The 13,009-nt window shown below is 35.0% G+C and overlaps 1 protein-coding gene across 1 annotated transcript in view; it reads left to right on the forward strand.

Annotated features, from left to right (window-relative positions):
* PAPOLA (poly(A) polymerase alpha) overlaps positions 1-12,549 on the forward strand; it is a gene marked incomplete at its 5' end in the record, with an annotated part of 39,216 nt that extends 26,667 nt beyond the window's left edge. Inside the window, 11 exons of the mRNA XM_079537477.1 lie at positions 454-507; positions 1,260-1,379; positions 2,911-3,020; positions 4,421-4,542; positions 5,216-5,358; positions 6,225-6,325; positions 7,668-7,888; positions 8,249-8,314; positions 10,247-10,318; positions 10,463-10,531; positions 12,339-12,549. Coding sequence (XP_079393603.1) covers positions 454-507; positions 1,260-1,379; positions 2,911-3,020; positions 4,421-4,542; positions 5,216-5,358; positions 6,225-6,325; positions 7,668-7,888; positions 8,249-8,314; positions 10,247-10,318; positions 10,463-10,531; positions 12,339-12,434 — 1,174 coding nt within the window. The 3' untranslated portion in view covers positions 12,435-12,549. The remainder of the gene's footprint in view (positions 1-453; positions 508-1,259; positions 1,380-2,910; positions 3,021-4,420; positions 4,543-5,215; positions 5,359-6,224; positions 6,326-7,667; positions 7,889-8,248; positions 8,315-10,246; positions 10,319-10,462; positions 10,532-12,338) is intronic.
* Between the last annotated feature and the right edge of the window lie 460 nt (positions 12,550-13,009).

A 13,009-nucleotide genomic window follows, 5' to 3' on the forward strand; every position in this document is an offset into this window, starting at 1 on the left:
CCATAATTCAGCATTACTTCTGACTTAGAATGAATGTATGGTAACATCTCATCTAAATACTCAGATTTAATGTTAAAGGACAGTTAGTGTGTGTAGAGATGGTTGAACAGTTGTTTTTACTTGCAAGGACTTGCTAGTAGCTAAATCCCCACTTATTATGTTTGGAAGCTTCTGTGCTGTTTTTCAATTGGTGCTATGTTCCTAGCTTTTTATTAAGGTTATTGGCATTCAGGTGTTGTTGCAAGTATTCTAAAACTTGAAATGCTTTGAGAAATCTCTTAGTCACATGCTTGGGGAACACAGCCCCTCTGTCCATTTCATAAAACCCCCTGTAATAAAACTAAGCTAATAATCTGTAGTTTGCAATGTAGACCTTACTAATGTTAATATTAAACTTTGAATGTCTAGTTTTAGAAGCATAAATAGAATAGCATATTGTCTTTATCTCCAAAGGCATTATATTGTGCTTCTAGCAAGTGCACCGACAGAAAAACAACGACTAGAATGGTAAGTACAAAGATTACTATTATTATCAAAAAAAAAAAAAAGGCAGATTAAAACCTGTCAACCTTGAATTCAAGGAGATTGAACAGTGTATTTTTAATGAAGCAATGTGAAACTTTCAAAATATAATTTTTTTTTTGTTCCAAAATTTAACAAAGGTGATGATATATTTCTGAAAAACAATAAAATTGAAGGATTAGGACAGGAGGACTATTGGCTTAACTATGTTTCTTTTCAACACTACCAAGTCCACGTCACAAATCTTATTTTCTTAAGCTTTATGCGCATTAAGAAGCCGTTGTTAGTAAATCCGTGTTCAATCTCTAGAAATATTTTTATCAAACTGAAAATTCTTCTACATTCTTTTGCTATTAAAGATCTAAGACTGTCAAGATTTGGAAACTTCCACATCTTTTCAAATTCTACATTGGATGTTAAAAGAAAATGGCAGAAATACCTGAGAGTTCTTTTGTGCTAACTTATTACTTATGTTTAATTGTTTGCTATTTAAATCCGCTTATAAAAGCAGATCATAAAGCTTCAGGGCATTCTTCATTTCAGAGCTTGCTTTGTGTAAGTTTTTGTAACACGCTTACTCGGCTTATTGATTGAATTTGTCATGTATAGTGCATTAGTTCATTTGTAGTCTCAAAAACTTCTGTAAGCAAAATGCAAACGGCTTCTGCCTGATATGTAGTGTTTGATACTTCTATTTCGTATTAATGAGAACTTACTAATGAATAACATTTATGCAGGGTGGGTTTGGTGGAATCAAAAATCCGTATTCTAGTTGGAAACCTGGAGAAAAACGAGTTCATTACACTGGCTCATGTGAATCCACAGTCATTCCCAGCACCCAAGGAGAATCCTGACAAGTAAGCAAAAATATGATAATTAATAAACTAAGATTTTTTAGAATTTTAGGTTAATTTTTCGTGACGGTCCCTAAGGGCATACAATTTTCAGCTGTTCAGAAGTCTTTATAGTCGGACGCTCTTTGTTCTGTATAAGAATGTGTCTAAGCCAGAAAAGAGTCTTAAGGAAGGAATGTGTTTCACTAATTATTGTAGTAATTGCATGATTGCAAATAATAGTAACTCCTTGATATCTACTGTTATTTCACTGCTGTTGATTGACTATCCTGGTATTAGTTGGCATGACAGTTTTAATTACAAGGCAGCACTGAGAATTGAGTAGAAAATAAAACATGATAGAAGTGAATTTTGACTAACTTAAGTAGATGAGGTAAGATTTAGCAGTTGGGAAGCATATCATTTAAACTTGATAAAAGCTGATACTAGAATTCTTGAAGATTTGAAAACATTGAAGGGAATACGAAGCACTTAATGCCGTCTAGTGCTCTGTGGGGTTTTTTAACTTCTTTCACCCTCTGTCGCTCCCATTCTCTACCTCTCAGAACAATGATGGAGCTGAGGGCTAAAAATTCTCTTTTTAAGACTTCAGCTTTTGTATAGATAGTGTTGTAATTACCTTTAGAAGGAATTATAATTTTATGTGAACTACGAGAATGGAGAAGTAGGGAATTATGTAAAAAATGTTTACTTTTCATACAGTCTTCCCAGACATCAGGTGCTTGAAATGACAGTATGCTGTTAACCTTAAAAAGTTAAATATAGAAATTATATTTGTTCCAAGTGAAAAAATGAATAAAAGAGGGCACTAAAACTTCAGCTCCATTTTAGTAGGTAAATACGGATAGAACTGCATAGATAATCATGCACTGATTACCTCTTATTTCAGAAGACTGAATGTGGCAAAGCTATTAGTAAAGACTCTTCTTCTAATGTCAGTGGAGTGTTGTTCTTCACCTGCCTTTCTGTAATTTGTTCAGTAATTGATCGGAAGGTGGAATTGTTCTGAAACAGTCTTACAAGGAAAATGCATGGAATTAAAACATCAGGTGCCTTGAGGTGTTCTGATACATTCTATAATAGGATGTGATAGTTCATTTTCAGTGTACAATAACTGAGAGTAAACTGTCAAAGTGAAGAGTTTCTTACTTGAAAACTGCACTTTGATGTCAGTTAGAGCTAAGAAATTTGAGAGTTGAAAGCAAATATAGATGGCAAAATTGAAATTGTTTAGTCAGGGAATATGTTAATATTTTGACTTAGAGGTCAGGTGCTGAAAAGCTGCTGTTTCCCATTTCCTATATGGTTGCAATGACCAGTGACAACTCTTGAATAAATCAGAATCTTTGCAGAAGCACCGTTAGTTAGATGATGTTATTTACTGATAATCTTGGTCTAAATTTGCTGGAGATGGTATGTTTTGTGACTTCTTCATACTGGAAATGAAACAGCAATGTCAGCAAGTAACTTGTTATCCTGTTGGTGGATATTGTAAAAAAAAAAGAAAAAAATGACTTTACATAAAATTTTGCAGGGAAGAATACCGTACAATGTGGGTGATTGGGTTGGTGTTCAAGAAAACTGAAAATTCTGAAAATTTAAGTGTGGATCTTACTTATGACATCCAGTCTTTTACAGATACAGGTGAGTTTTGTATTATAGATGTTCAGATATGAAACTTGTTACATCATGCTGCTTGTCTGTTTTTTTCATAATCTATTCTTTCAGTAGTAGATCTGTACCTAGAAATAGAAGGATTCAGGTAAGGAGTTAGTGTTATTTTGTGAAAAACACTTGTAGTGATTTGTAGTGCTTCCAGAAGCTCCCGATGAATAACTGGATTGATTATTATTGATCCAAGTGATGAACACAAATCTTTTGGATCTCATTAAAATAATAAATTATATTTGGATCTTTGTTAAGCAGACGTGATTATAATATGTAATCAGCCTCACCTAACTTCATTTATACAAAGCTTGTTTTTTCATCTTTTTGTGAAAGTGATTTTATGAGTGGGTTATAACTGATACCTAATGAACTCTTGAACAAAGCATCTTATTGCATGGCATTTCATACTATATTTAATTTTGGTTTCAAGTCCATCCATAAATGCAAGCAACTTTCTTTCTTAATGCTTATTCCTTCACTCATGAAAAACTTCTGGAATGTTAGAAATTCATAAGGAATGATTTGATAACATGGGAAGAGTGTGATTATGTTTAGGATTGAAAGTTCTTTATTTATTATGTATATCTGCTGTTGTCTGTGTGTATGTATGTGTGGTTATATTTAGATGAGACTGTGTCAGTCAAGGTGATTATTATTTTCCAAAATGAGTTGGAATAACCCTTTTGATTGTAAGTGGGTAAAGATGAAACTCTAGACATCATTTTACATTCTGAGGGTTCAAGAATGTAATAGCTGATGTCTTTATCAAAACACTACCCAAAAGCCATGAGCTTTTAATGAACTGTACTCGCTGTTAAAATCCTTACGTCTTTAGGCTTCAATAGAGTATGAATGGATCTCAGAGCAAAACAATTTGGTGAATGCTAGAAACCTTGCCTGCTTTATTTTTCTTTCTTTCTTTTTGCCTTTGGAAGAGCGGAAATTTAAATGCAACTATGAACATGAGAAAACTGATGCTTTCCAGCATGCTACAGAACTTAGAAACGTGCTTTTGTGGATCTTTTTACTTCTGTGTGCACTAACTAGCTAGTTGTTTATCTAGGTTATATTTTCAAAGATTTCAGAGGTCCACTTTAAAAGTTTCTTAGTGTGAGGTTTTTATGTGCCTTCACTTAGAGTAACTTCTACTGGGTATAAATTCAGAATAATCTGAATTTTTATGCAGTTTCAACAATAAAATTAGCAAATTTTGTGATTGTGCTCTCAGTGTTGGTGTAGTAGGCAGTTCACTTATTTTTCCAGAGGGTTTTCTTGAGGGTGACAGATACTCTGTAATACAGATCGTTTTTTCCTGGGCAAATAAGTGGACTTTGCAATATACTTTGATACGTATTTACGTTATTCTAATTGTGTAGTTTATAGGCAAGCAATAAACAGCAAGATGTTTGAGATGGATATGAAGATTGCTGCAAGGCATGTGAAACGTAAGCAACTTCACCAACTGCTACCTAATCATGTACTTCAGAAAAAGAAAAAGGTAAACTGTTTTTACTTTAAGTGCTTTATATTAAGAACTTTTTAAACTTATAGAACATTTTTTGTTACAAATAGGCTTGATTTCAGTACATTTCAGGGAGCAATGCAAATGTTAAGTCATGCATCTTCTTAAGTAGTCGTATGTCATAGTAAGGTTTTTGTCCTCCACTGATATTCAGCAGTGACCTTTTTGCTGTTTAAGTTCCAGATGGTCTCTTAAGTTTTTGTATTTGTTTTTGTATCCTAAAAATGTAAATTTTGGTGTACGTCACTATTAATTTTGAAGCTAATGTAAAAGCAGTGTCTATAAGCTGCAAAGAATAAAGAAAAAGTTCATCTTCTGTTTTTAAACATCATTGAATCTGTACTTGATCTTTGATTATGGGCAACATAAGTGCTTATAGTTGGAAAATTGTCCATTTGTATTTTGTATTGTACATCAGTCCTCTTTTCAGATTTTTTTCTGAAAATAACTGTATTTAGGGCACTTGTATGTGCTTAGCTCAGTGGAAGCTTACCACTATTAGATTACCTCTCATTTCTTTTTTCTTCACAGATGCAACAGCTGATATTTTGCATGACTAAAATTCCATGTCTTTTGAATCTGCTTTTTTGTTTGTTTATTTAAGTCCTTTACTAAATCTAATAACTTTCTTTTGTGTTGTGGATGGTAGCATTCAACAGAAGGAGTCAGACTGACAGCTCTGAATGACAGCAGCCTAGACTTGTCTATGGACAGTGATAACAGCACGTCTGTGCCTTCGCCTACTAGTGCTATGAAGACGAGTCCATTGAACAGTTCTGGAAGTTCTCAGGGGTAATGAAGACTTTCAGTCTTGAGGCTACTTTCTGTTCCTGAATTGTATTTAAGTATGGCAAGTACTGCATTCACAAGATAGTACTGTTATGTTGGGTTGTAAATATTTCAAACTGGAACTTGAAGACTTCTGCGGTTCCAGTTTGAACGCTAGAGCAGAGCTACGTTTGTGGGATGGGGAGTAGCACAGCACTGGGCTTAAGATGAGGAGTTATGAGATTGGATACAAGAGCGTAGAAAAAGTGAAACAAAAACTTAGTCACCATAGTAGTAGGGCTGTGAGAGGTTGTGAACAGCAAGTTGAAGTGTGAGAATATGGAGTTTTTGGGCAAATACAGTATCTGGCATGTCACAATTGAAGTATAACTTAACCTGTCTTATTTTTAAACACACAGTTTCTGTAGTTCATGAAAAAGAGAGGGAAGAAAATTTTGTCATGTGAAATCCCAGGTTTTTCTGAGAAGATCTGGGCAGGTCTTACATTTGCAGTGGTGCATGTATATTGAAAACATTGGCTTTCTATTCCAGTCCTTGTATATCCTTGTTGTTCTGTCCCAAGGGAAAATAATTTCTATACTTCCCCCTGTATCTCATCTGATCAGACTTGCCTGAACTTTTGCCTTTTTTTTTTTTTTTTTTTTTAAATGCAGTTTCTTGCCAGTCTATAAAGCTGTATTTGCTCAGGTTTCATATATGATTAATGCTAAATTCTGTCTTCACACTTCACACTTTATGGCATAAAACTGTGTGATGTACTCTGTAATGTAGGTTGTTTCAGCTGTAGTGGCCACGTATACAATGTGGTGATGAAAAGTGAATAGGCATGCTTTACTCATATTAAGCATTTTTTCATTTTTTTCATCTAGCAGAAGCAGTCCTGCGCCAGCTGTAACAGCAGCATCTGTGACCAACATACAGGCTTCTGAAGTCACTGTGCCACAAACAAATTCCAGTGAAAGCTCAGGGGGTAAGGAAAATGATGTAGTACATTGCTTCTATTGATTTTCGTAGAGCAGTATTTCTTCTATTGAGGTCTTCATTAAATATGTGCTGTAACATACTCTGCTTGATAAACAGATAAACTAATATTTTTAGACTTGGGAAATCACGGCAGGGTATTTTGTACAGCAGTGTTTGTTTATTCTTTTGTTTGCCACTTGCACTAGCAATAAACTTTTCCAGTGTAGATGATGTTTGCAGATTGACTGGTTTAATGAGAAAAAATGTCCAAATCTGGAAGATAATTTTATTCATTTCTTTTTAATCCATTTCATAGTTAAATCCAAGGGGTGGTTCTTTACTGCCTGTAAACTGCTCCCATGTTCCTTCTCCTGTTTCATGAAATGAATTCTAGGAGTGAAAAAGCCTCAGTACAACAAATGCTCCCTAGTGATGTCTTTTAAAGCATATCCAACTGTGTGTGCTGCTTTATCTTCTATATTTTCTACAAGAAAACGTAAACATACTTCTGAAAAGAATTGATGTTTTAGTGAAGTAACAAAGGCATCTGGTGAAAATGTTCACTTAAGAAAGGAGTCGCTGGCTTGCTGGTACTTCAGCTGTGTACATGAACCAAAGCAGATGCAAAAGGGATTGGTTATCCTTCCAAGGTGAAAGTTCATCAGTCTCAGATATTTAGCATGGCGAAGTCTTATGATTCTAATTTCTTTTATCATGTTACAAGTGCATTAATGTGAGTAGGTGTGTAATTTTTTTCTCATCATAGGATAGAGGAAAAACATCCTACATATGCTTATTGATTTGAGGTAGGCAACTGTTGAGGTATAGCTTTAAGTGGAACATTTTTCAAAAGGATGTAGAGAATGTCTGATGTTTATGGCATTCTCTCTCACTTCATAGTTTTGTACACTGAGCCTGAGCAATGATACACTCAGGGCTTCTATGAAAAAGGGAGTATCAGATTTGCCTTGGATTTAAGGCACTCTTAGGCAATGTACATATGGCTGAGTACTTCTCTACTACAGAAGCAGTACTTCTTTGAGTACCAAGAACACAATAGGTATATTAGCACAGAGCTTCACCTGGCTAGTATAATCTGCTGTTTAGCAGGGCTTATTAGGCCTAGCAGAGTGTCACTGCTGTCGCTGCCTTGTGTCTGGTATGTGAGTTCTCCCTTTAGAAAGAGCTTGAAACTAAACATTTGCTGTTCCAAATGGAATGCTTTTACCACCAACTTTTCCACTTTCTTGAAGACTATTTGATTAATGAGATTGCTTGACTAGTAACTGGAAACTGAAATGTTTGTCTGAACTAATCTTGCTAAATCTTTTAAAATTATTTACCTGTAGGTTCTTCAAATGAAAGCATTCCTCAAACTGCCACACAACCAGCCATTTCTCCACCACCAAAGCCTACCATCTCTAGAATTGCTTCCTCAACACATCTATTAAATCCATCACCCAGAATTTCAGGAAATGTTGCAACAAAAACGCCTAGCCCTGTCACAGCAGTGAAAAGGACATCTTCTCCCCATAAAGAAGATTCTCCCAAGAAAATGAAAATTGAAGAGGTATTTGAGATTTTGAGATTGTAGCATTTTGCAGTGCTTCAATCCAAAACTTTGAATATTAATTTCTGCTTCTGAGTACTGATTCACATGTTCCAGATTTCAAATACTTTGTTAGTTTTGTGTATTTCCTCCTCTGATTGCATCTTCTTTGTATATTCAGCTTACTAAGGTGCTATGTTCTGTATTATGCTGATACTCATCATGTGACACATACAAATGCATCAGCACAAGTACTTCTTAAAAGCAATTTTTGAGTATAATGTTACGCATTGCAGTTAATTCTTTCTCTGTATTTTCTTCTGTTTTTTAGCTAATGTTTTCATTATTGGTAATAGTTTTCTTGTTTTGTGTGCATTTCAGCAGGATGAAATAAGTGAAGCTACTAGCTGTGTAGATGTGAATGAGCATGAAAGAATGGAAACAAAGGTATCTATCACTGGTCTATATAATTTATCTGCATTCATTGCAGCTCTTACTTTGGAAAATCACTGTGGTTTTTTTTACCCTAGAAATGACTGGTAGTACTTGTAGATATAGTATAGACTCTCCATTAAAGACATCAAATTCATATGTTCTTCTTAAAGGGTATGTTAACAAATTGCAGTATGTTACCTGATACTAGTCTACCTTCTCCCCAAGTCCGTTGACACATAGATAGTGATCTATTTTTTTTTTGCTGGTCATTCCTACTGTGTTATGCATAGCACAAAAAAAAAGCTTGTGCTGACTTGCCAAGTTTTAGATTGTGGGGAAATGAATGGTGCTATATAAAGTCTTTTCTGATGGATATTTTATGCAGTTGTAGCAAAGCCTCTGGGGACTTCCAGAGGTCCAGGTGTGCTCCTACAGTATCGTGTAAATTGCCAGGCAATATTTTTGCTTACCATTGGTGGAAAGGGCAATGGTCTGTCCTTAGCTTTATGATAACCGCTTACACTGTTTTTATAGGGCATGTCTTGGTACTCTTGGAATACAGTGGAAAATATGCCAAGAAATTAAAATAACTAGTATGCTTTAATACTTGTGTTTAACTTCCACACCCTTCAATGAAAAATCTTATTTGGTCACCTTGAAATTGCTTTGAACTTAAGACAGGTAAAGGCAGAAATGGTTGTAAGCATTTAATCCTAATGTCGAAGTTAGATCCTTTGGATACAGATAATTATAAAAGTTGTAGGTAATCCTGTTAGGCTCTGTTGTAGTCTTGTCTAAATCTTATGTCCATAATTTGTATGGTAGGACTTGAGGGAATAGACTTCTTGACTAACATGGACTTGTTTTTTTACTGCTTTGAAATGCATACCTCTTAGTAGGGTGTGGCTTATTGTTTGGTACAATTTTAAGTAACAGGCTTTCATTAAAAGGAGAATGATCCACTGTCCTGTTTTAGTCATTCAGTCCCACTTAATGCCCCACAGATGTTCATCTGATCGTAGAAAAAACTGATCTAATTTACTAAAGTAGCAGGAATACTATTCTGGCAGAATGGTGAATTTAACCTTGTTATCAGTTTGCTCAGTATATTAATGTGAATTTAAAAACAGTGTTTATTTGCAACCTTTGTAAAAGTGGGCTTAAGTAATTTACCTTTCTTCTGGCTTCATTTTCCACAAATAACTCTTAAAGTATCTTCAGTCCTTCTATTCTTGAAAAAACTACTGGGGCAGGAAGATGCAGTTATGTGTAGGGATTGAGGATAACTTGGTCTATAGTGATAAGTGTAGGGGGGCTGCTAAAAAAGAAATGAAATACTGAGCAATGAAATTAATGTTCAGTTCTTGAAACAGCTTCTGTATTTTGATTACGTAGGAATTTAGTCCTGATCTTCAGCTGTTTACGAAGTGAATTCAATGACTTCAGCTTAGTTCTATAGCATTGAAGGAATTTACTCAATTCATCATAGTGGAAAAGCAGTCAAATTTGCAAGAAGTGCATTAATCTGTCACGTAATCTTTCTTGATACTACCCTTTTTCTTTAATAAACTGAACGACACACAACTTTTTCCTATAGGATTCTGCTTAAAAGCTATGGGTGGTGTACCAATCAACAAATGAGAAGTGAGGTGGCATATGTTGCTGTCAAATTCCTAGTGGGCAAAACATTTTTTAGTGTGCTGGTCAAAATGGAGAGCAAGAAGAAAATTCACAGGCAGTGGAAGCATGGGCAAGTAACCTGGGGGGAGCATATAGGATGGGGCTAGATAGCTGAGGTTGAGAAGGCCAGCGCCCTGCTGCAACCAACATTGTTGATTTGTGTGATGGTGTAACTCTGATAGTGGACAAGGGAAGAGGCACTGATATTATCTATCTGGACTTCATTAAGGCCTTAGACGTGGTTCCTTATCTGTTTATTTTTAGGAGCTATTGGATACGGAAGTGAGTGTTAATTCCCAAATGGAACATCTTCAGACAACTTTGCAAGCTCCTCAGGTACTGGTTTTGAAAACAATGGATTTCTGTTTCTATATGTTGGTCTGTGCTGAAAATATTGAAATGAAAATAAAGTTGCTTGTTGTTACTGTCACAATTTTTGTGTTTTAGATGGTCATTGATCTTATTGAATATGCATTGTAGCTAAACATGTATGGCTTGCCATACAAACTGACCGAAGCTGGATTCGCTCTTCTGAATTGTGCCTTCAAAGTAAGGGGCTCAGTTTATTCCTTTGTGCTTTGCACATCACAGAATAATCCTTTCTAACAAGGAAAAAAATGCTTTAAATAGCTGCTGCTCAAAGATGTCCTGGTAGAGTTTGAAAATGTGAGAAAGTTGGCTTCAGATTCTGGTGTTTGGTGTGAGAGGGGAGAGAGAAGTTCTGTTCTGATAGTTTATTAGCCAACTATCTCACTTCACTGCTGGTGAAGGAACGTAAGTAGCATTCTGTGATAGTCTCTTAAGCTTTCTTTCCTAATATTATAATCACTTCTGGAGAACATCTTTACTGGCATTTTTAAGCCTTACTTGTTGCTCTACTGATTAAAAGCTCACAATTGCAAATTGTTTTATGCTCGCTCTGCTCTTTAGATGATGTATAGTAAATGTATTGATTGAAAATGGGGATGTATTGCAGTAGTATTTGTTAACAGGCTTTTTGAACTACATGAGCAGACCACATGAGCAATATCTAATAAAGGTACCAAAATTAGCAGAAATTGTAGATGTTATGTGGGCACTTCAAACTACTTCAAGGAAATTAGTTTCTTTAAAGATCACATAGTATGCCAAATTTATTTCATTTATTAAGAGATTATTACTAAAGTGTTCTAGTTTTTACAAATACAGCAATTGTTACTGTAGCAAAGGTAATCTGGAAGCTATAAAATTATGTTGGGCTTCTTCTGTCACTTTTTCAATATTTTCATTGGCTTCTAGAACACTGCTTACGTTACAGGACATGAAAACAATGCAGGTCAGCATGAACCAGGCAGTGGGCTACTGGGTGCAGGTTGGTGGGGAAGGAGGGTTATCAAAGCTATTTTGCTGTGAATCTTTGTTGCGTTGTGTTTTGCCATCATCAGTCAGCGTACTCTGCTGATTCATTTTAATGAAGCAACTGTTGAGAGTAGTCATTTTAATGCAGTTTTTCCCATGTGTGAAATGTTCTTTATACTAATTTTGAATGTTTGTAACATAAGAAAACATTTTCTGTTAAATTGTGTGAAGTAATAAATAATAACTGAATTATTGTGATGTCAAATAATATGCAAAACTGGAAGGCAAATGAAGGGGTAGCAGCTTAAAAATAAAGGCTTCTAAGGCATGTTAGAAATTAATTTATTGTATTGAATATTGAGTGTTTTCTTGGTTTTAGAAATAACTTAGGCAAACAAGATTTAATTATTATTAAGGGAGACAAAAGTGTTCAGGGTATTTTTAATGTGGAATTCTTTTCCTGGTTATATAGCAGTGTTTTATCATACTGTCTCCATGTTAATCTATTTTAATTCGTTCTGGAAATTCGATCAAAATGTATTCTTAAACAATCTGAAGTATAAATGTAGAAGGATACAAATTGCATAGGGGTCAGCCATCTCATCTTCAATCCGTAAGAGTGTTACTGAGTTACTGAGTTATTCATAGCAATCTTGAAATATTAAACGTCTTCATCTGATAGTAGATGTCAACCTTATTAGGTGGATGTTATATCTTTATTATAGTACAGACTCTTAGTAGGCTCGGCTTTCTCTGCAGCACCTCCTAATTTCTTGCAGTTGTGGAAAAAGGAGATGCAGACTTTGAAAGAGATAGCTGCACTTTTTCGTTGTTAAAAATGGCTATGTAGGCAAAAGGAATATCTGCTTCTGTCTTTATAGTTTGTAATTATCCTTATCTTGGTATGTTTTAAACTACTCTTCAAGATTTGATTTGTTGTTGAACACTGGTGCCAATTTCTACAGTATTCCTGTAATTTACAGTTAAAATGCAAACAAACTTCTTCTTTTCTTTTCAGAAAACACCCAGTACAGATCTTTCCGATATCCCTGCTCTCCCTGCAAATCCTATTCCTGTTATCAAGAATTCAATAAAATTGAGATTGAACCGGTAAAAACAACCTCAGGGGTCCATAAACAATATCTGCCAACTCAACCTGTTGTCTTCTAATGCTAGAAAAAAAAAAAAAGAAAAAAAAAGGAGAACAGAGAGTGCAAGACTAGAACATGATCGAAAATGGATTTAGGTATATTTTGTGCACTTCCCTTTCTGGGCTAAAATCACCACTTGATTGGAAGTCCAGGTTAGTATGTGAAGCCAGGAGTACTATTAATGTGTTAGCAACAGTTGCATTAAGTATTTCAAAGGATTACTGCCTTTAAAAACATGAACACTATTTGTATCCATATTTGACATACTGATTGAATTTGTTTGATGCATTGTTTCAAAATTGAGATAAAACTGGCATAAGAATCCCTTAAATGCACTTTTATGTACTTTTTTTTTATTGGAGTATGACTAATCTTAGATCTTCAGCTGATGCGTTTTCATTTTATTGATGAATCTCTTCAGTAGTAATCTGCGAATGGGATGATGATCTATGGTACGCTGTACATTGAAGACAAAGTGTATAGTGTATCTAGTTCAACTGCCATCAAGCAGCAGTAAGCCTTTCAAGTGGAATGTCCA

Source organism: Tetrao urogallus (assembly GCF_951394365.1).
Source record: "Tetrao urogallus genome assembly, chromosome: 6".
Taxonomy (NCBI): Eukaryota; Metazoa; Chordata; class Aves; order Galliformes; family Phasianidae; genus Tetrao; species Tetrao urogallus.